At 39.5% G+C, this 20,648-nt stretch overlaps 2 protein-coding genes across 3 annotated transcripts; both read left to right on the plus strand.

The window, feature by feature from the left end:
* The first annotated feature begins 1,616 nt into the window (after positions 1-1,616).
* cratb (carnitine O-acetyltransferase b) lies at positions 1,617-12,289 on the plus strand. Its single transcript, XM_018687182.2, has 15 exons — positions 1,617-2,015; positions 2,366-2,590; positions 3,238-3,356; positions 4,103-4,156; positions 5,042-5,207; positions 6,502-6,676; positions 7,590-7,680; positions 8,308-8,395; positions 8,497-8,597; positions 8,842-8,961; positions 9,762-9,884; positions 9,992-10,127; positions 10,229-10,291; positions 10,378-10,515; positions 11,448-12,289. Exons 1-15 carry the CDS (start codon positions 1,965-1,967, stop codon positions 11,649-11,651), a joined length of 1,854 nt encoding a protein of 617 aa, XP_018542698.1. The 5' UTR covers positions 1,617-1,964; the 3' UTR covers positions 11,652-12,289.
* Positions 12,290-12,997: 708 nt separating this feature from the next.
* ppt2b (palmitoyl-protein thioesterase 2b) lies at positions 12,998-20,559 on the plus strand. 2 transcript variants are annotated; one of them, XM_018687185.2, is made up of 8 exons: positions 12,998-13,500; positions 14,668-14,821; positions 15,656-15,751; positions 16,341-16,448; positions 16,696-16,779; positions 17,124-17,208; positions 17,720-17,774; positions 18,046-18,073. In XM_018687185.2, the coding sequence occupies exons 1-8, from the start codon at positions 13,312-13,314 to the stop codon at positions 18,055-18,057; spliced, it is 783 nt and encodes a 260-aa protein (XP_018542701.1). In that variant the 5' UTR covers positions 12,998-13,311; the 3' UTR covers positions 18,058-18,073. The 2 variants fall into 2 exon arrangements, with proteins under 2 accessions (XP_018542701.1, XP_018542700.1); XM_018687184.2 differs by lacking the exon at positions 18,046-18,073 and adding an exon at positions 18,306-20,559 and having other exon boundaries at positions 13,000-13,500.
* The last annotated feature ends 89 nt before the right edge of the window (positions 20,560-20,648 follow it).

Here is a 20,648-nt window from a genome sequence, read left to right on the forward strand (position 1 = left end):
ACTGGGGAAAATATCATCTGTAGTTAATTTTCAGGGAAATTAAGGGACAGACGTGAATGTATAAGACTGATACATATTGTAAAATTATTATAAAAGACCCTCAGGTGTGCACTGTTTGGGCGATGAAGAATCACTTGTCTATGCAATACAATGAAACTGATTGTATTTTTTAGTTAATGTATTTGATAGTTTCTTCTATGTTAATTACTTCCTAAATTTAAGTCAGCACTGCCTCAGCACAGAAGAGTGATGTTTATATCATCTGGTTTCATGTGCCTGCTGGATTTGCCCATAGAGATGATATATAGAGATCAGTTCATGTAGATATTTGACTTTTCTTGTCTGAAGCCTTTCAGAAAACGTCCTCTCAGTGAGTGTTGGGTGCAGGAGTGGGTTCTGGTGCGATGTGTGATGTACACAGGGTTTAGTTGAGCCTTACTCTTCACAAAAACAACTCTGGTAACAGTTCAGTTAATGTGTGTGGATTTAAATAAGGGTATTATTTTGTTACTTTTGTCATGTGGAAGTGGAGGGAGTGTGAGTGGAAGTCCCTGAGAGGAAGAAGAGTTTATAACATGAACAATTCAATTACCATAATAACTTCAGCATATTACAGCTGCTATCTGACTTTTGGCTGTATTATGTATATAATATAATCTATACAAAATATTACTTGTTTGTAAATTAATGTTTTAATTGGTAAAAGAAGATGTGTATTATGTGCAAATTATTTTTTTTCTATGATGGTTGAAGAAGCTGGCTTCAAGAGAAAAGCAAATCTAATAAATAATTCTGAAGGAAGGTTCACTGTCTACTTTTATTTGTTGAAATCTTAAAAGGCAGGAATTCCAAAAATGTGTATATGAAACAAAAAGAAAATACAGACACCCCCTTTTGAATTTCTCTCCACAGGTCTGGGCAGTAAGGGAATAACACAGGTATCCCATTATAAATAAATACTATAATCATGGTGAAAATATATGAAAATACTTTTAAACTGAACGTTCATTCTTGACTTTGGAAATAATATTTGGAAAAACAACTGCACCACAATGTTTTCTTAGTCCTTGTTCTTAAGAAATATATTTTTAAATGCATTTAAATATTTTGTTTAAAATGAGAAGATTACACCTGTGAAAACTTCTTACCTCTGTAAACATTGTATAAGCTTCCTCTTTTGCTAGGTGGTGCATCAAATTAGTAAAGAATATGTGTTAAAAACTAAGCTAAATCAAACTAAATTTGAGGAGAAAGAACAAACAGTTAAAGCAATGGATGGTTGTTCAATATCTCATTAAAAAGACTTGGCATGACATAGAATCTCAATAATGTAGTACTTGTGTTTCATTATCTTCAGACAATTCCTAATTATTTTAAGATACCATCCAAGTCATTTTTTTTTTTAGAAAAATTCTCATTCTAATGACTTACATGATTTTTTTCCCATCACATTAGAGTCGGAAATATCTTTCATAGTATTTAATTAATTTCCACCAACTTATGTTTTACCAAACCAAACTGTTTCCAGAGCACAGCGCCACCCTGATGCGTAACAGTGACACCCTGTGGACAGACGCGGTACTACACACGAAGTCTCGGGTCACGTAGCTGTTTACGGAAACATTTCTACGTCAGCACGTGTGTAGGCTTGTATGTAGCTTCAGCCCAGCTCGGGTCAGTACGTGAGTCTTTGCATGCTCGCCGTTTGAGGGATCAAAAACGCGGTGGGAGGAAGTTTATTTTCGCCTTTTGTCTCGTGCACATATGTTTTCAAACTAGGATCTATCGAGCGATGAGGACTCTCATCCGCAGCTATCGTAGCGAAGACGTAGGAGGAGGGCTGGGCTTCATTTTGTTGTCGATCTGAACCTGTTTAAACTGTGCAAAAGTTACCAAAATATAAACACAAAGCTACTTTTTGTGACACAGATGCAACACAAAGCGGATTTGTGATTTAAAGAAACATGATTTTCAGGAAAATTCAACCAGGAACTTGCAGGGCATGGCTGTCTCGGGTGAGTACTGTTTTTACAGTTGGATTCTGTTGACACATTGGCTCATATCCCAATTTAACCTGCAGTGTGTTTGTTGTAGCAACATGGCTGGTGAAGATAAGCGGTGGATGGTCATATTCATACAGTCCTCTTCCACACTTCCTATTTTGACACGCCCAAGTCGTGCACTGATTTTTATTGGCATCTAGTCAAACGCATGGAATCCATTACACTGTGCTGACATGCAGAGTTACTGTACCAGTACTTTAATTACACTGTAAACGTTTTAATTCGATGTGATCACACCCTCAGGGGAGTTTGCAATCTTACTCCATAAATATATTGTCTAAACTTCCCCCCCTCTCTTCCAGGTTTCGTTGAGGCAGGAGCCGTGTTTATTCTCCTCCGTTCCCCCCCAGCCGGTGCCCCCGCTGGCCCACACCTTGCAGGGATACCTGAGAGCCCTGGAGCCCCTGCTGCCCCCCGAGGAGATCAGGCACACCCGCAGGATGGTGCAGGAGTTCGGCAGGCCCGGTGGACTGGGTGCGCGGCTGCAGGATGGGCTGGAGAGGAGAGCTAGACACACCAAGAACTGGGTTTGTGTCACTTTTATCAGTGTGGGAAGTGTGACAGATGTTAGAGCTGGTGTGGTGTGTATGGAGGATTCAAGGGTGAACATACTAGTAACATTGGTAGTACATAATAAATGGGGCCCTAAAATGAAACACTACTTGTTTAGGCCTCTTGTAAATCCAGCAAACTCGGTCACTAGATGATTAAAAATGCATTAAATATGTGTTTTAAGATTGTTTTGATAATTTAGGATGAAAAAACACAGAGTCTTTTCCAATTAAAAAAAACATAAACACATGTATAAAGATGATAAGACAACCAAGCAAGACTTGAAAAATGTAATACCAGTTGTTATTATTGTTTTAATACTGCACAATTATCAGCACCCAGATGCCGATCTGTGTTAAAATACATATTTACGGAATCGTAGATTTAGACTGACTGACCAAAACTCATGAATATCCTGAACAAACAAAGAAATGGGACTGAGGAGGAGGAGATAAAAGACATTTGTTCTTTTGAAAGATCCATTTCCTGTGTAAATCTGACCTCAGTGTTTCCAGAGCGTGTACGTCATTGCTGTGGTTCTGTTCCTGATGTAGGGTTTAGAGTGACTTGTCTGACAAACTCCTTCATGTGTGTGTGTGTGGTCTCTCTCTCCTCCCTGCAGATCACAGACTGGTGGGTGCAGTGGGCGTACTTGGAGAGCAGGCAGCCTCTGCCCGTGCACTCGAACCCGGCCATCTCTCTGCCCAGGAGAGATTATAACGACTGGAGGAGCCAGCTAGTGTGAGTCAGCACACACTGATACACTGCAACAACAATGACACAGCAGAGTGGACACTAGAAGCTGGTTAAATGTCAGGTCGTACACTTGGAAACATTCTTTTAATCTGTTTTATCATATGTCAGGGATGAAGTGATATCACAGTAAATACTTTCCTACTGAAGAAAATATAAAACCTGCATTTGTTGAGACATTTTAATTTTAAGTTGATATATTTTTAAATGGGAAATTCATAATTTTAAACAAACACTAATACTGCAGATGCACATATTTCCAATATATCAACTAATTAATCAATCTTCTCGAGTATAATCTCTGTTAAACAGTGGGAGCAGACAAAACAATGTGTTTACTTTGTTGTTGTGTTTTGGTGTCATCAGGTATGTTTGCAGCCGAGGCATACGGCCAGTGCTGCTATAAAAAACACACCTGTTTGTTTTGTATATGACTGTTGTCATTAAGACCTTGTAACTTGTTTATCTGTTCCTCTGAGTGCTGAGGAAACTCCACCACCTTTACGCTTATCAAAAATAATTGTACCAGATTGTGATTATTCATTATTGTCAAGCTTAAAATCTGGTTGTTTTGGTTAAGATTCTTGCAAGTTACCAAGGTGATGGTGCATCGTTTTCACCTGAGAAATGCATGTATAATCTCTGAGGATCAATCTGACACCGTTCTCTGTCGTCTGTCTGACTGTTTTATATGATAATAAAATACTGACCACAGCTTGTTTGTCTCCACTCAGGTTTGCCTCCAAACTGATCGCAGCAGTTCTGGACTTCAAAGCCAAAATAAAGACGTAAGTCTTGATTTTATACTGGGGCTTACGCCAAATGAAAAGTACTGCTCATTGACTGTGTACAGAAAACAAAGTCTGTCAATCACTTGACCAGAATGTAGTCCCACTCACTGAACTGAAACAGTGTATATTACCCATGATCCCCAGCTTCTGGAGCAGGAAGGTCTGTAACTCTGTTTATAATTCTTGATATTCTTCGAAGTTTCCTCACTGGATATCAGAGATGGATCAGAAGCATTTCTCAGTAAAACTTTGTGCGATTGACTGGCCATCTGTTCATGGTGTACCCCGCCTCTCACCCAGTGTCAGCTGGGAGCTGAGCCCTTAAGGATAAGTGGTATAGATAATGGGTGGATGGTTGGACCTCAGTAAAATGTCATATTTAATCTCTGTAATCATTTTAGTCACTGCTCTGTAGAGTCAAATACAGTGAGCATCAGGCAGAACTAACAGCTCAGGATATTTAGTAATTCCATTATAAACACATTAAACTAGCTGTTAATAACTGTGAACTGATCTCACAGCTCTGAACTGTTGTCAACCTTTGTTCAAAAGCTGCAGTAAATCCTCTGATATCCTTTTAATCTGTTGTCTTCCACTGGCTTCTATTTTAGTGCTTCAACTTTAGCCCGGCTGGCATCGCCTCATATTTCTCTGCTGTATGAAGTTAATCTGTGTCTAAATTTATTTGCCCACACTGTCAGTAACAGTATCTTTGCAAAGCTAACAGCTGCTCATTACTGAAACACCTCTGTCCTGGAAACTCTGTGGCCCAGATCCTGGGTGAAATACTAGTTGTAAACAGTGTTTATTTTTTACCACATCATTCATTTAGCGTCTTTTATGACAAAAAGAGTGTATGGTCTGTCTCCTTCTCCCCGTCAGCGGCCAGCTACCAGTCGAGTACATGCGAGGGAAGCCTCTGTGCATGGAGCTCTACCCGCTCCTCTTCTCCTCCTGTAGGATCCCCGGCCCCAAACACGACTACATCGCCCACTACGGCCGCTCCCGACGCTCGCCGACACACATCACGGTCGTCAGGAACTACCAGGTGGGATGGGCTGGCGGCAGGCAGCAGATGACGCTGTCAGATTGATATTTTCTCTCCTTTGTTAGTCGACTGATTTATCACCATGTCAGGTTACGAGTCATGCAACAAAGCAGTCATGTCAGATCTTGTGCGGTCACATCCAGAGGTTTTTTTTTTTTTTTTTTAATTAAACCAGAGCCTTGTCAACGGAAGTCACGTGGGATCACTGGAAGCTCTTTCATTGGACAGAGTGTTGGCAGCAGGTCGCCCTGTGAGATTAGAGATTTTGGCAGACAGAGGAATCAAAACAAATCTGATCTCAGTCCTTTTAACTTGAGATAAACCTGATGGATATTTATTTACTATCTCTTGTCTTCATATCAGACACAAACGTGTGAGAAATGTCTGCTCTGTGTTTTTTACAGCTCAGTTTTTTACATCAGTCTTTGAATTTAAAGCATATTTCACCACACTTTCAGTTAACGCTGTTGCTTTGTTTGTTACAGCAGTTACAGTTTAATTTCTGTGAGAAATTGAAGCAACGGGAAATTTGATTTTAGATTTTAAAACGTGGGAATCTTCAAATGTATCATGTATCGTGTATTGTTGGCAGTCAAAACTAAAGGTCAAACCTAAGTAGAGCTGCAACAAATGATAATTTTAATAATTAAGTAATCAGAATATTATTTTCTTCAGTCATTTGTTTTATATCGTGTCCAAAAAATGGTGAAAAAATAGAAAGCAGTCCTAATTTCACCAAGGCCGAGGTGTCGTCTTCGAGTGTTTTGTTTTGTTTGACCAGCAGTCCAAAATAAAAAGTTCATGATGATGTAAATCAGGGAAAAGCAGCAAATATTCATATTCTAAAAAGCAGAATTTGATAAGTGACAAGCAATTAACTGATCATTTGGTCAATTAAACATCAGTATTAAGTGGAAGTGCAAATGCCTTGCAATTGCTTGTTTGGTACAAAAAAAGCAAAATATTCAGTTTATTATTATAATGGGCCAAGAAGAGCAACAAATATTCACAATGGAAAAGTTTTTATGATCAGATTTGTCTTTGGCAGCAACACTGCCAGCACTGGTGTGGGTGGTGATTGTGAAAGAGAAAAAAGCTCCAGAGGTTAAATAAATCACTTCAGATATGTTTACTGTCAACACAACACACCCGGAGACATCTGCACATGAGCACTAAACACAGGGTTGTTTATGGGTCTGTGTGGGTCAGGATCTCTCTGTCCACACTCAAATCACTTCAAACCGGTCACTGTAAATACTGACTGTGGTTTCCTGATCTGTCTTTGTGTCACCAGTTCTTCCAGCTGGAGGTTTACAACAGCGACGGCTCTCGGATGACGGAGAGTCAGATCCACAGTCAGCTGCTGAGGATCAGGTCTCAGTCCTGGAAGACTGACAAGGAGCCAATGGGCATCCTGACCAGCGAGCACCGCCACACCTGGGGAGAGGCCTACAACCGCCTGCTGAGAGGTAGATACACTCCCCTCAAATGCATGTAGCGTTTACTGTATATCCACATAAACAACTTAACTTTAACCCATTAATTACAGCTGTGTGTACCACAACTTTTTTAGTTTATATTCTACCTTCCAGGTGCTGCTGGTCTCCATTTGATTTCAGTGCATTATTATAATCAAACTGCAGAAAAATTCAAAAAGTACATTGTAAACCTGTAGTGTGCTGTTTTGATAAATTATGACACAAACAGACAGGTAGTAGAGGTAGTTTTGATTTTTTTTTCCTGCCAAACAGAAACGTGTCTAATGCAGTCCACCTTGGATTTTTACAACAATGCAGCTTGTAAATCTTTTCAGCAACTGTCAAATCTTAGATGTCAGAGCTTCAGTGAATGCACAATCAGAAAAGAGTTTTCAAAACACTTGTTGCTTCTCTCTACATTAATAATGATAATAGTAACTTTATTTATATAGTACATTTTAAAACACAGTTACAAATTGATTTACAGTATGAAAAAGAATAAAACTGACACAATATGACAATTACAATCAGAAAAAAATAATCGGAACAGATTCTCTGCATGACTTAAAGCTGGCTTATCGATTACTGTGATGGTTTTTTTTTTACCTTCTGTATCTCAAGCAAGTTCTGAGTGTCTGAACGTTTTTCTTTCACCAAACTGGCTTGAACTGAAACCTGGAAATCAATCTCAGACTCATGGTACGCTTTGGTCAGCAATGTTACAAAATGTATCTGATCGTAGTTAATGGACTAAAATAAGCAGAATTATGTGTTAATGTTGCAGCCAGAGATGGAACCAAAACAAATCCAGACTTAGGAAGTATGAGAAATGTCAACAGGCAAAGTTTGCATGACAGTTTTAGAGATACAGTGTTTGTTTCTGTTGTCTCTCTGTTCGGCTCAGATAAACTAAACAAGGAATCAGTGCGGCTGATAGAGACAGGACTTTTCTCCTTGTGTCTGGATTCTCCAGTGATGAGGATATCAGATGAGAAGTATGCACACACACACACACACACTCTTCTCTCTCCATTTACACTCAGGTATTTTCTGTGTTTGCTAAATATGTTGTGTAATCCTCTGTGTGCGTTCAGATATCATTGTGTCGTCTGTTGACATTTGATCTTAAGCAACAGTACAACATTTATCACTTCCTCTGTTTAAAATGTCGTCCTAGTTGTGGCAGCTTTGCATCTAAATAATGTTACACAGTTACATTTCAATAGAGCTGCAACTAATGATATTATCTGATAATATTTTTGATCAATCAATCAGTTGTTTGGTCTGTAAAACAAAAGAAAATAGTGACATTTCTCAGAGTCTTCAGGTATGTTTTTGTATTCAGTTAATGATCGGAAACCCAAAGATAATGTGTTCACTACAACTTTAGACTGATAAATTGGCAAATCCTCACACTGGAGAAGCTGACACCAACAAATATTTGGCATTTTTCCTTAAAAGTTGACTTTTTCAACAATTAATCAATCATCAGCTCTGGATTTGGGGAAAGAACATATTTAAATATATTTAAATTTCAGAAATATTTAATCATTTAAATGAAATTTTTACAGCCTTTTTTTCTTAGTTTGTTGTTTCTGTTTGTCCCACTTTTTGATTGACAGGTACGCGAGCCGTAAAGCAGCTCAGATCCTGCATGGAGGCGGGACGTTCTCCAACAGCGGCAACCGCTGGTTTGACAAAACGCTGCAGGTGAGCGGCATGAAGAATCACACGTGACGAGGAAAAGGTTAGATCATATAAGAATAAGCTGGTGCAGCACGTTCGACTGACTCTTGTCTGTGTCTGAACAGTTTGTGGTGGGTGAGGACGGATCCTGGGGTCTTCTGTACGAACAAGCCACAGCTGAGGGTCCGCCCATAGCTACACTGCTGCATCATATCTTGGAGTACTGGTGAGACAGAGGGTTAAAGACCGAGGTCGAACTTTACTGATGTTTTCTAATGAAGCAACAAAAGTCAGTACTGGGCCAATCAAATAAGAGCCTCTGAAAACACACTCCTCTGACTGGACCTGATGTCTTTGATTTGATTTAAATAGAATATGAATATAATAATAATATAATTGAGGATTAAAATATAATATGAGGTGGGAAAAAAAGGTGGATTTAAGTTTTACTTGTGTTTTCTTGGCTGCAGTGAGAAACCAGATCCAAAGAGAGCGCCGCTGGTCCCTCTGCCGATGCCCAAGAAGCTTTACTTTCACATAGACCGAGAAATCAAGAGAGACATCGAGCATGCCAAGCAGAACCTCGACATGTAAGCTCTCCTTATTCTCCTGCACAGAGGGTGGAGAGAGTATTTAAAGTGAAGTCTCTCCGCTGAATGCTTGTCACGATAAGAGGAGAATAACAGCGCTGTTCGATGTAAGCTCGATGTTTGCTTTTTACAAATCCAACAAAGCTGAAGTGAACGTGGCCTAAAGGAAGTCCACAGGAGTGTAAACACATTTATCTCCTCTGTGTTAATGTAACCTTGACGAAGAGAAAGCTCTCACTGGCTCCACTCAGAAGTTGTTATTGTGATCCAGGTTTTTATTTTCTCCGACCACAACCTAAACACAAAGCCTTCATATTCTGCCATTAAATCATTCAGCTGCCAAGCTCTAAATGAGGAATAAACATTTAACAAAGGCTGCATTACAAACAGCAAAGTCATTTTAAGCCAAAACAAGTTTATTAGTGCGTGTAAGAACTTAAACTTTAGCTGTACAGCTGTTTTTAAAAAGATTAATGTAAGATAACATAATTTGTAGCATAGTAAAAAAAAAAAAAAGTGCATCCTCAATTTTCTTATGTGTCTGATTTCCGCCCTCTAAAAGACAATTAACACGTCTGCGTACAACTACATTACAGTGTGTTTTAGACCATTTAGGTTTGATTCTCGTCTGTTACGACCAACTGATATCACATGACCAAACATCCATACTTAGATTGTATGCCAACACCTGAGCAGGATAATTTGCTGTGAAAAAAGTTCTAGAAAAAGCTGGTGTGTGAACCTTGAGTTTAAAATAATTTCATCACGGATGCAGAATGATTTTTAAATTTTCCCTGCAGATTGATCAACGACCTCGACGTCAACGTGTTCAACTTCAAGAGGTTTGGAAAAGAGCTTCCCAAGAAACACAACCTGAGTCCAAACTCCTTCATCCAGGTCGCCCTGCAGCTCGCCTACTACAGGTCAGCCACAGTCGTGTTGTCTGAAGATTTAGGTCAGCGTCAGGTCGGTCAGCCTGAGGTGATGAACAAGTAAAATGATCAATGTTTGTGTTTTTGTATTTTTTTAGAGTTCATAATGAGGTCTGTCCGTCCTGTGACATCGCCTCACAGAGGATGTTTCGAGGAGGAAGGACAGAATTTATTCGCTCGCCAACAAATCAGACGCTCAAGTTCATACTGGCGTTTGACGATCCAGCTGTGTCGGTGAGAAATGCGGGAATTCTTGGGGGGGAATTGTTCCGCAGATTTTACCTGGTTTCAGGAGCTTTAACAGGTGGGAGATGTGTGTTATTTTTGTGTTGCAGCGGGAAGCAAAACTCCAGCTGTTCAGAGAAGCTGTTGATGCGTACACAGCTCTGACTGATCTGGTAAATATCAACTGAACAAGCTCGGTTAAACAGTTTCAGTCTGTTTTTAACTGATAAACACTTACATTTTTTTCTGCTCTGCTCAGGCCATTAAAGGACATGGCATCGACCGGCACCTGCTGGGGCTCAAGCTGCAGGCCATCGAGGAAGGACTGAGCATTCCCAAAATCTTCATGGACACGGCGTACGGGCTGGCGACGCACTGGAAACTCCGCACAGGGCAGGTGTGTGTCTGTATCTGAAGTCCTGTGGTGCAACAGGAAGTTTGGATTTATTTGTTTTTTTTCTTGTGACTCTGCAAACACGTGAGAGGAATTTCTCTGTCAGCTGTTTCGCTGTGGTGTTGGATCATGTGGTGTAATCTTAATATAACACATTTACTGCCAGCAAAATGCATTTTGGGAGTTTCCAGCAGTCAGGCTGCTCCTCTTCTGTTTTCGTAAATGATACCAGTCAGACTCGTAGGTTAATTTGCTCCTGATTTGTCTTTAATTGTGTCTCTTAAAGCAGGAGTTAACATGGTTTTTATTGCCTGTTGTAATTCTCCTGGTTTTATAAGTCACATTAACCTGAACACTCCTTTGCTTTTTCCTAATCTGGTGAATCACACTTTTGTCCTGTCACACTGCACTCAGTCTAGACTGTGTAACATATAGTTTACATACAGTGCAAAGAATAATGACACCTAACATCAGCACTTCTACTGTGGTATAGATTGATCAAGAAACAAATAAATCCGCTTTAATGTGATCTGATTTCAAGGGATTTCATCTTTTGTTTAATCTTTTTACTACTATTTAAAATCCCAAAAAGCTCTGAGGGGCTGGAACTCACAAATCTTTGGTATTTTTTCCTTAAATAAATGGATTAGATGGTTGATTAGTTCTTAGAATTAATTTCTCCCCATTAACTAATTGATAAAATGACTATTTGTATCAGCTCCAAATTAATGATTCCAAGCAAAACAAGTAATTACTATAGTTTTTTGTCTTTTACATGTGTTTTTTCTTGCATATGTGATATTATTGCTGTCATATTGTTTTCAGTCTGAGTATCGACTACACCACACCTGGTTTAACAGTTGTACTCTCCTCTCTCTCTCTCTCTCTCTCTCTCTCTCTCTCTCTCTCTCTCTCTCTCTCTCTCGTCCCTTCAGGTGCCCGCGAACACAGACAGTGTGATGTGTTTCGGGCCTCTCGTTCCCGATGGTTACGCCATTTGTTACAACCCCCAGGCCGACCACGTCCACTTCTCCATCACAGCCTTCAACTGCTGCGAGGAGACTCACGCAGAAACACTAGCCCACACTCTGAAGGACACCTTGTGTCAGCTACAGGAGCTACTGCAGCCTACTGTGTAGAGCTGCTGCCACTCGTTTGCACCAGGGGAAAAAAACACTTTATATTCTTTCATTCTGAAGTCTCGACGAGGCTCGTTTTTGACATGATGGATGTTTTCTCATGTATGCCACAGTGTTTCTGAGGTGCTATTGATGCTTTTTTAAACTTTTGATGAATCAATGAATCTTTTTTCTAGCAAGAGCTGAGTAAGTAGGCTGCATTGTAGTCGCTACAGCGGATGCACTCATCTTGTCTCGTCTCGTTTCGTATCAAGTCTCTGTGTGGAAGCAAAAACCAAAGCTGAAGCCAACCTGACACTCCAGCTTTAATCAGAAAAAGCCAAAGCAGCGTGTGTGGTGAAACTGACTGCACTGTATCACTACAGAAAATACAGATGTTTAATGTGTTGCACTGCCGTCATAAAATGTTCATGAATCCCTCTGATTCTGTTGGTCAACCAGTCTGTTTGATAAGGACCAAAAGCCAGAAAGCTGGTTGTTATTGGTGACGGTACAGAGACACGACAGGTGCTTTTTGTTTCCCTCCTCTCTGAGCTTGAATGACCTGATCTCCTGGTTTTGATCCCCTCGTCAGTCTGGGCGTGTTCTTCTGCTCTCAGCCTGCAGGACTGGTTAATAAAGCTTTTTATCACATGGTACCTCATTAAAATGCCTTGTGTGTGTGTGTGTGAGAGAGAGAGAGAGAGAGAGAGAGTGAAAGTATGACAGCTACTGCAGCCATGCATTAAACCACAAGACGTCATTTCTACAACAGCTATGAGAACCAAGGTGAAACGGGCAACTACCCCGGACTCTCAGGCTCTGACATTTTACACACCAGATGATCAATCCATTATTAAAGTAAATAATTTCCAGAACTGTTGATAATGAAAATAATTGTTGGTTGTAGTCTTGCAATACTTTGGCAGGGTGTTTCCTGAGGTTTTCTGTGAGGAAACTACTTTAAATAAATTTCATAAAACAAACTAAAACAATGAAGGTTTTGAAACTAGATGTTGACAGAGTCTGTCTACAAGACCAGGGCCGCAAGACGGAGGATGGACGACCCAACGTACAGTACTGTGCAGAAGCTTCAGACGCTTTTATGCGTTATCTTTGGTTCTACATTCAGTCTGCAGCACGACAATGCTCCAAACATACAACCAGAGAGAATTATCTTCAGAGAGAAGAAGAACAAGGAGTCCTGCAGCAGGTCTGGTCTCGATCTCAATATCATGGAGTCAATATCAATATCAATATCTCACACAGACACGTGGCTGTAACTGCTGCTGTATGAAAACAAAGTCAGGTAATTCGTTTCACGCTGATTGGACAAGCTGGAACAGGAAATGACGTCGCATCACCTTTAATTTAAAACCGGAACAAACAGAAGGAGCAGAGGCAGAGCAGAGCTAGTTGTTGAGTGTTTCAGTTCAGGTGTTATTACGTATTAAACAGACACAGTACAGCGTGTGTGTGTGTGTTTGTAAAATACGTTTTTTTTTTTTTTTTTTTAACTGACGGGAGGATTTCAGCTCATCCGTGCCGCAGCTGGGAGAAGAAGTAGAGCTGAAGATGAGAGCACAACATTAGCCAAACACCAGGATTTTATGTTTTTATTTTCTTTTTTTCTTTTTTTTTATCAGTGTGAGTTTATTATTTTTTAATAATTTGAATTATAATGAAGGGCTCCCACTCTGCCATGTCCAGCCGGAGCAGGAGGAGGAGCGGCGGGGCGGTCGGGCTGCTGTACACGCTGCTCGGTGCGTGTCTCTGGGCTGCGGTGGTCGGGTACAAGCCGGTGATCATTGTGCACGGTTTGTTCGACAGCTCAGGGGATTTTAAAAACTTACAGCGGTTCATTAACGAGGTGAGTTAGCAGAGGGAGTAAGAAGTGTCGCAGTGTTTTTGTTTTGGGTACAGAAATGTGTTTTCCAGGGGGTTGACCTCGTAGTGTAAACTGCAGGCCTTACAGCTTATATCATCATGTTATCAGTAAAACATAGACCTGCACTGTGTTGTATGTACTTCTCCTACGTTAGTCAGCTTTTATCATAATTGCTGAGTCAGTAAATTGTCTTGTAATGTGAACATCTTGTACTATTCCAGCAGTGATAGAAAGTACATCTACTCAAGTTCTGTACTACTTCATTTGAGTGTTTCCATTTCGTGCTGCTTTATTCCTCTTCTCCCAATTTAGAGGCAGATATTGCAGTTTTTACTCCATCACAGTTGTTTGATGAGTATAGTTACTTTGCATCTTCAGATTAAAAATGTAAAATTTGACCAATAAATTATCATGCGTGTAATGCTGCAGGTTAAGTCTTAATTGATGTTTTCCAAACTTCCCATTAGAGCTGTAACTAACAATCATTTTCTTTATTGCTCAATCTGCTTATAGGTTATTGATGAATCGTTTGTTGAAAGTGTCAGAAAATGGTGAAAAATGATCATCTGGGTCTCTCAGAGTCTAAGGTGACATTCACCATTCAAAGATATTCAGTTTAAAATGATATAAAACAGAGAGAGGCAGGAAATCTTTATATTGCCCCTGCCCCTGCTCGTCTTCTTCAGTCCAACAACCTCCTCACAAACCCTTTAAACATACATAGACACATAGCTTAGACTTGGAATAACCTGGTTGGAGTCGAACATGTGGTGATGACTTAAAAAGGGATGTTTCTGTCAAGACTCCAGCAATGTTGATGGGGTTAAACCAAGACTTACTTCCTCTTTTTCACCTCTATCATATTAGAAAGCAGCACGCTCAAACAATCACAAGCGGAAATTCAGACCTCACTCTCTCTGCCTCATTAGTTTGTGCTCTTTCCTTCTTACCAAACAGCCTGATGAAGCATCAATATTTAAGCACATCCTGATCTTTGATAACAAAGGCATTTAGCTGTGAGGTCTGCTGTTTAACCCTGCAGAGGTTTTACTGCAGAGGTTATGAGAAATCACTTGCACACACTCCCCCTACAAGCCTAGTTCACTGTATTAATGAAATGAAACCATCTTCTGCTCTCTCCTCCCTCAGTCTCATCCTGGAACAAATGTGACGGTCATCGACTTGTTCGACAGAAGTGCCAGCCTGCAGCCCATGTGGAAGCAGGTGGAGGGATTCAAGGCAGCTATTTACCCAATAATGCAAAACGCAGCAGACGGAGTTCACTTCATCTGCTACTCTCAAGGTCTGTGAGTGAATCTGTGCATGTGAAACAGACACGTAAATGTGGTGTTTGTTTAAGATTATACACCAGTCTTGGTATGTAATGTAGCTGCAATGTAATTCTGGCAAAAACTGACCTCAGAGTGACACTTTGTTTTTCAGTAAATTGTAAATGTTTCACTCACAGTTTGTTGTTTTATTTGTTGGATTGAATTTTTATGACTCTTGAGATTTCTGCTGCAGTCAGGAGTCAAGATTTGGAAATTCCCAGCCAGCAGCTTGTAATTCAAACCACTCAGTGTTCCAGTTTGTGCACGAATGAGGTTTTATTTTCCTTATAGACAAGTAAATCACTCATAGGCAGTTTTTGCCAAACATTCACCTCGTCATTTTTCACATTTTAAAGGTCATGCAGCACTAAAAGTCACATTAAAGTGTTTTTTCAGGAACATTAATGTGAGAAATCATGGTGTGAAGTTTTAGTTGCTGTGTGAACAGCTATTTTCCATGTGTTCATTTTATAATTTCACTTTCTAAATTTTGAGGATTTTGTGTTTTTCTCTCTTTTATGTGATTTCACTGCTCCCTGACATCTTATTGTTATTAACACATAACTGTATGTGCTGATGTGGTTTGAAATGTTCTCCTCAGATTTTCTACTTGTAGCATCTTTCATTTTTACTGGTGAAGAGTTAAGATTTCCCAACTTCCAACCACAACATACACACAAGACTTAATTGTCATATGGAGCAATAAATTACACTACACATTGCCGTTATGAAACACAGTGAGTATCTATAGTTGTTTTCAACCCTGAGGGCCTGATGGGAAATATTCTTTGTTTTTGTTTTTGCAGGTGGACTGGTTTGCAGAGGAATCCTCTCTACTCTGTCCGACCACAACGTCCACTCCTTCATCTCTCTGTCCTCGCCTCAGGCCGGGCAGTATGGAGGTGAGTTCAACTTCACAATCGGAGCATATAACTGTGGTTAAAGTGGCTATAATCAAAATTTTTAGAATAACAATATGTGAAAGGATAATGTTAGAGCAGTCGCTCATAGTGACGACCCTATGGAGAATTATTACGACCTCAGGTTTATGGAGCTTAACAATGATTTTCAGCTCATTTTTTTATTTTTCCAGCTGCAACTCTGCTCTCATAGTTTTGTTTTTGGCCGCAGCAGGAAGCTGTTCTCAGAGCAGACAGACACAGTGAGAGACTAGCTGTTGAATATAGTGGAGCATTTAGCAACTGAAGAGCCAGATGTGAGACCAAACCACAACTCAAAGAGGCCTTAAATGCATCAGGTTGGACACATACATGACCCCAAATGAATGATAATGTTGCTCCACAACTGCTGGATGTGTAAATAAGTAAATAAGTAAATAAGTTTGCCATAACAACATAAAAAGGTGATGATTTAAGGGCTTGTTTCTGCTGCTCCCAGGTTATTGCAGGTTTAAGTTGTTAAGCACTGGTTTCCTCTCTACAATGATTGATCTTGTTCCTAATTCTGCTGTTTGTCTTTGTTTCCTCTCAGACACGGACTACTTAAAGTACCTCTTCCCTCAGTTTGTCAAGTCCAATCTATACCACCTCTGCTACACCTCAATAGGTCAAAGGATATCCATCTGCAACTACTGGAACGGTGAGAATCCAGGAACAGCTTCCTCACACAGTCGGCACACAGACAGTTTGAGCTTATGAAACCATGAAATTCAATTATATTCCTGTCAAACTTTACTAATTTGATATTCACTGTGGCGTTTTCTTTGGGCTCAATGACATAAGACTCATTATGAGAAAGGGTGTGTGTCTCAGGTTGCTCAACCACTAAGAAGCTTTACAAACAAGTGTTTTGATGCGCTGGTTGTTCGTCTTCTCTCCCTCTCCAGACCCCCACCACAGAGACCTGTACGTGAACAGCAGTGATTATTTGGCTCTGCTCAACAGTGAGAGACCCAATCCTAATTCAACAGGTCAGCACATTCCTTGTGGAGTAAAACTCGTCCATAAGTTTAACAGCTGTTACTGTCAATAAGTCAATAAGTAGGAGAAGGTTGTTGATCTGTGGAATAATCAAAATAACAATATGCTGCAGCTTCATGTGCCTCAGCTCCAAATCACTTTTGTAATGAACGCAGCATAAGGAGGTCAAAGTGCTGGATAATAGGAAAAGTTATTTTCTAAAATATGCATTTTGTTTTAGTCACATGTAATGAGAGATAACAGGAATAATCACATAGATGTTGAGGAGATGCAACTGATGTAATTATCATATACAGAATATATTCAGTGTTTTTTTTTTTCTTCTCGATCTCAGAGTGGAAGAAAAACTTCCTCAAGATCAAGAAGTTGGTGTTGATTGGCGGACCAGACGATGGAGTCATCACTCCCTGGCAGTCGAGGTGAGTTCATCCTCCATCACATTCAGTTTCTTAAAAAACATTGTTGTGCTTTGTGCTCTTTTAATCTGACATTCAGCACGATTTCATGTAGTAAACATTATTACACACTAATTTATTTTTCTGTAATCTCTCACAGGATACATTATTTCACATTGTCACTCTTTGATTGTGAAACTTTGCCTGTCATCTTATGCACTGAAATACACTTCAGCTTTTCCACCACAAAGACCTGAGGTTGACAGTTGTGTGAAACTGTTCATTGAATATTATTCATACACTTTGAACTCCTTCTGTCTGCTGCAGCTGAGGGATTTATTTTTCCACTTCACACTGACTGAACTACATGATTTGGGCTCTACACAGTCTGTTTTTTTTCTAGTGTCATATAACACTTCCTGTTCTCAGTTCACGCTGCAGCAAGATTTGCTTCTTCCAGCTGCAGATGATCTGATGACTCTCATGTGATGCTCGCACATTAAAACCTCTCTCTGTCTCTGTTCATCTTTTACAGCCAGTTTGGATTTTATGACGACAATGAGACTGTTGTTGAGATGCAGCATCAAGATGTGAGTGTAAATCACACAGCACACACACACAACAACACTGTCACAATCTTTCAGTGTGCTCGGTAACCCTCACAAATGCTGGTGTTATTTTAGATTATTTTAACCCTTTGTAGTTATTTATTGTGTCGTCCTTTCACATTACAAAAACTTGTCCTAATTTGACAAATAAATTCTGAGATTAAAAAACCTTCCTAAAACACAGATATAAACAGCAATAAAACATATTCAGTCTCAACTAAATCACACAATAAATTCATCCTTTTCTTTCCAGAGAGGTCAGTAAACCTGCCTGTGTGTAGAGCTATAGGTGATGTACCTGAACACAACTGTTCACTCTTTCTAAACTGCAGAACTTGCCTGAGATTTCTCATGTTTTTTTGTATTAAAGTAATTCAGTGATAGTTGTCCATACATCCATGATGTTTTGACATCCATTGCCAAAATGCAAACATATATAGGCTAAAAATATTATCAAGTTGACCCCTGCAGTAGATAAACGAAGCGTAACTCATGCTCCTTTTTCTTTTCCAGTTGTACTTGAGAGACGTTTTTGGTCTGAAGACGCTGGCAGCTCGCGGGGATCTGATCCTCTGCTCTGTTCCTGGCGTCGAACACGTCTGGTGGCACTCGAACGAGACTGTGTTCCACCTGTGTATGGAGAAGTGGCTGGTATAGAATAAGACTCCACGCAGCACACACACACAGATACACACACATCTTACAGTTTTATAAGCTCTGAACTTCCAGCATGTATGAAAGTCTGCCTCTATGACCACTGTGTATTATCCTCACACACATTTGTGAGTCTTCTCTTAAGTTTGTGTTTCTAAAGATACATAGAAATAGTTTGACATTTTGAGAAATGTGCTTATTGTCTGTGTGATATGAAGCTAGTGAACATGTACACAGGTGTTTTTTAGAACCAATATTTTCTTTTAAAAATCTCTGTCCACATGAAAATGCAAAATCACGGTCAAGAGCATGTCAAACCAGCAGGGGGCGATACAACCCTAACTGGATTATTGGATCCTTTAGGATAATAACAATGACACCACGTGCCAAAAACGTTTCTACATGTCAACACTGAAAACAGTTTCTAAACCTTGCGAATGGTAAATTTTCAGTGACTATAAAAGCATGAAGATAGAAGAAGCAGTGTTTAAAAAAGAATACCTGCGTACATGTAGACGAGGCCTAACTAAGTAAATAAGTGCATTTCCCTAAATGTCAAACTCTCAGTTTCTTTTAAACCTTGTTGCTGCTCTCAGACTGAACAAACACAAAGGCTTCCACAAACCTGGTAAAGGTTTAACTGTTATCATGTCCTTATGGTCCTGAAAAGGAAACGCAAATCTGACATTAAGGAAGCACTCCAGCAATTTGGTATTGCAATTCCATGAGGTGAATGTAGCAGAGGCTGAAGGTCCTTACTTCCGTTACCAAGGTTTCCCAAAATCCTGCAATTTCTGTTATTATAGTATTTTTATCAGACCATCTCTACCTGATGAAAACCCACGTCTTCTCACCTCCAAGCTGTGGTAAAACCCTGATTAAGAGGCCAATACTGTGTACTCCATCAGATCTACTTGTTGGATAGTCAGACATCTTCTCTCTCCTTTTTTTTCATTCTTTACACAAGTATTTTCACTGTCAGTTTTCATGAGACACAACCAAGTGCAACACAATGAATGTCTTCCAGGAGAGACTGTCTGAAAAGGTGAGCTGTTATCTTTGTTTAGTGCCCCTTTAATTTGTATTGAAAATGTTAATTTATTACTCTAAAATATGGATACATGCATACATACAGTTCACCCATGTGTGTGTCTGTGTGCGTTTGCTCACACGTACCTCAAAAACACCACAGAACACAACAGTGCCTGAGCGATGTTCTGTCATCTATGTGTACAGACTCACTGCCCTGCTCATCTTATGATGCAGTAAATTGTATATTTTTATCCTTCCATTTTTATCCTTATTTTTATTAGTGTGCACATCTGATCATGAATATCAGTGTCATTATCATGCAGTGCTATGGAGCTGTACTCTATTGCTTTAGTAGATCGAGCCTTAAAATTTCCCCTCATGCCTCAATGTTTCATGTCCATTACCTAAGTGCTATGACACACTGCCTTTAGTGACGGTGCTAAAAATGATGATGGAGATGTGGAGTGGCTGGAGAGTGGCAGTGATACAGTATATTAGTGTTTACTTGTCCACCAAACTATTGTATGTGGCACTCTTTACCTCCCATCGCATTTAGATATCTCAGGCGTTTGGTCAACTTTTCATGTTTGTTCGTCTATGGTTTAGAAAAAGGGATTCGTTTCTCTTAATTGTTTGCATTTTGTTGGATGTTTTTTGCTGCCTGTTGTGCTTACAGAAGAGGAAAATGGAAATATCTACTGTGTGATATATATAAAAAAAACAAACCAAAAAAAAAAAAACAAAACAAAAGAAGTGGAAAAATCTGCATTGCACAATGTTTAACCAGATAAAGAAAAGGGAAAGAATGTTTTTAACTATTTAAAGTTGTCAAATTTGAAATATTATTTTAATATTGTTTGCTTGTGCAAATTAATTGACCGACTCTAACTGCATAAATTATCGATTTAAGGGATATCCTCTCAGTTCAATCATCCTGCAGATATTAAACGTGGATATGAACACTTTTTTAAACTTAAACAGAAATTACTATTTTGACATTGACCCACAGTTTCTACAGTATTTGGTCTGAATTAAGTATCAAATGTTGTTAATTCCTCAATAAAAGACAGTTTTGAACATCTGTTTTTTTTGGTTTATTTCAACAGATTGTCCTGGTCTATAATTAGTTCAGGTCAGAGAATTAAACAAACTTTAATTAAACTTTAATTA

The sequence above is a fragment of the Lates calcarifer genome, linkage group LG3 (assembly GCF_001640805.2).
Source record: "Lates calcarifer isolate ASB-BC8 linkage group LG3, TLL_Latcal_v3, whole genome shotgun sequence".
In the NCBI taxonomy this organism is placed as follows: domain Eukaryota; kingdom Metazoa; phylum Chordata; class Actinopteri; family Centropomidae; genus Lates; species Lates calcarifer.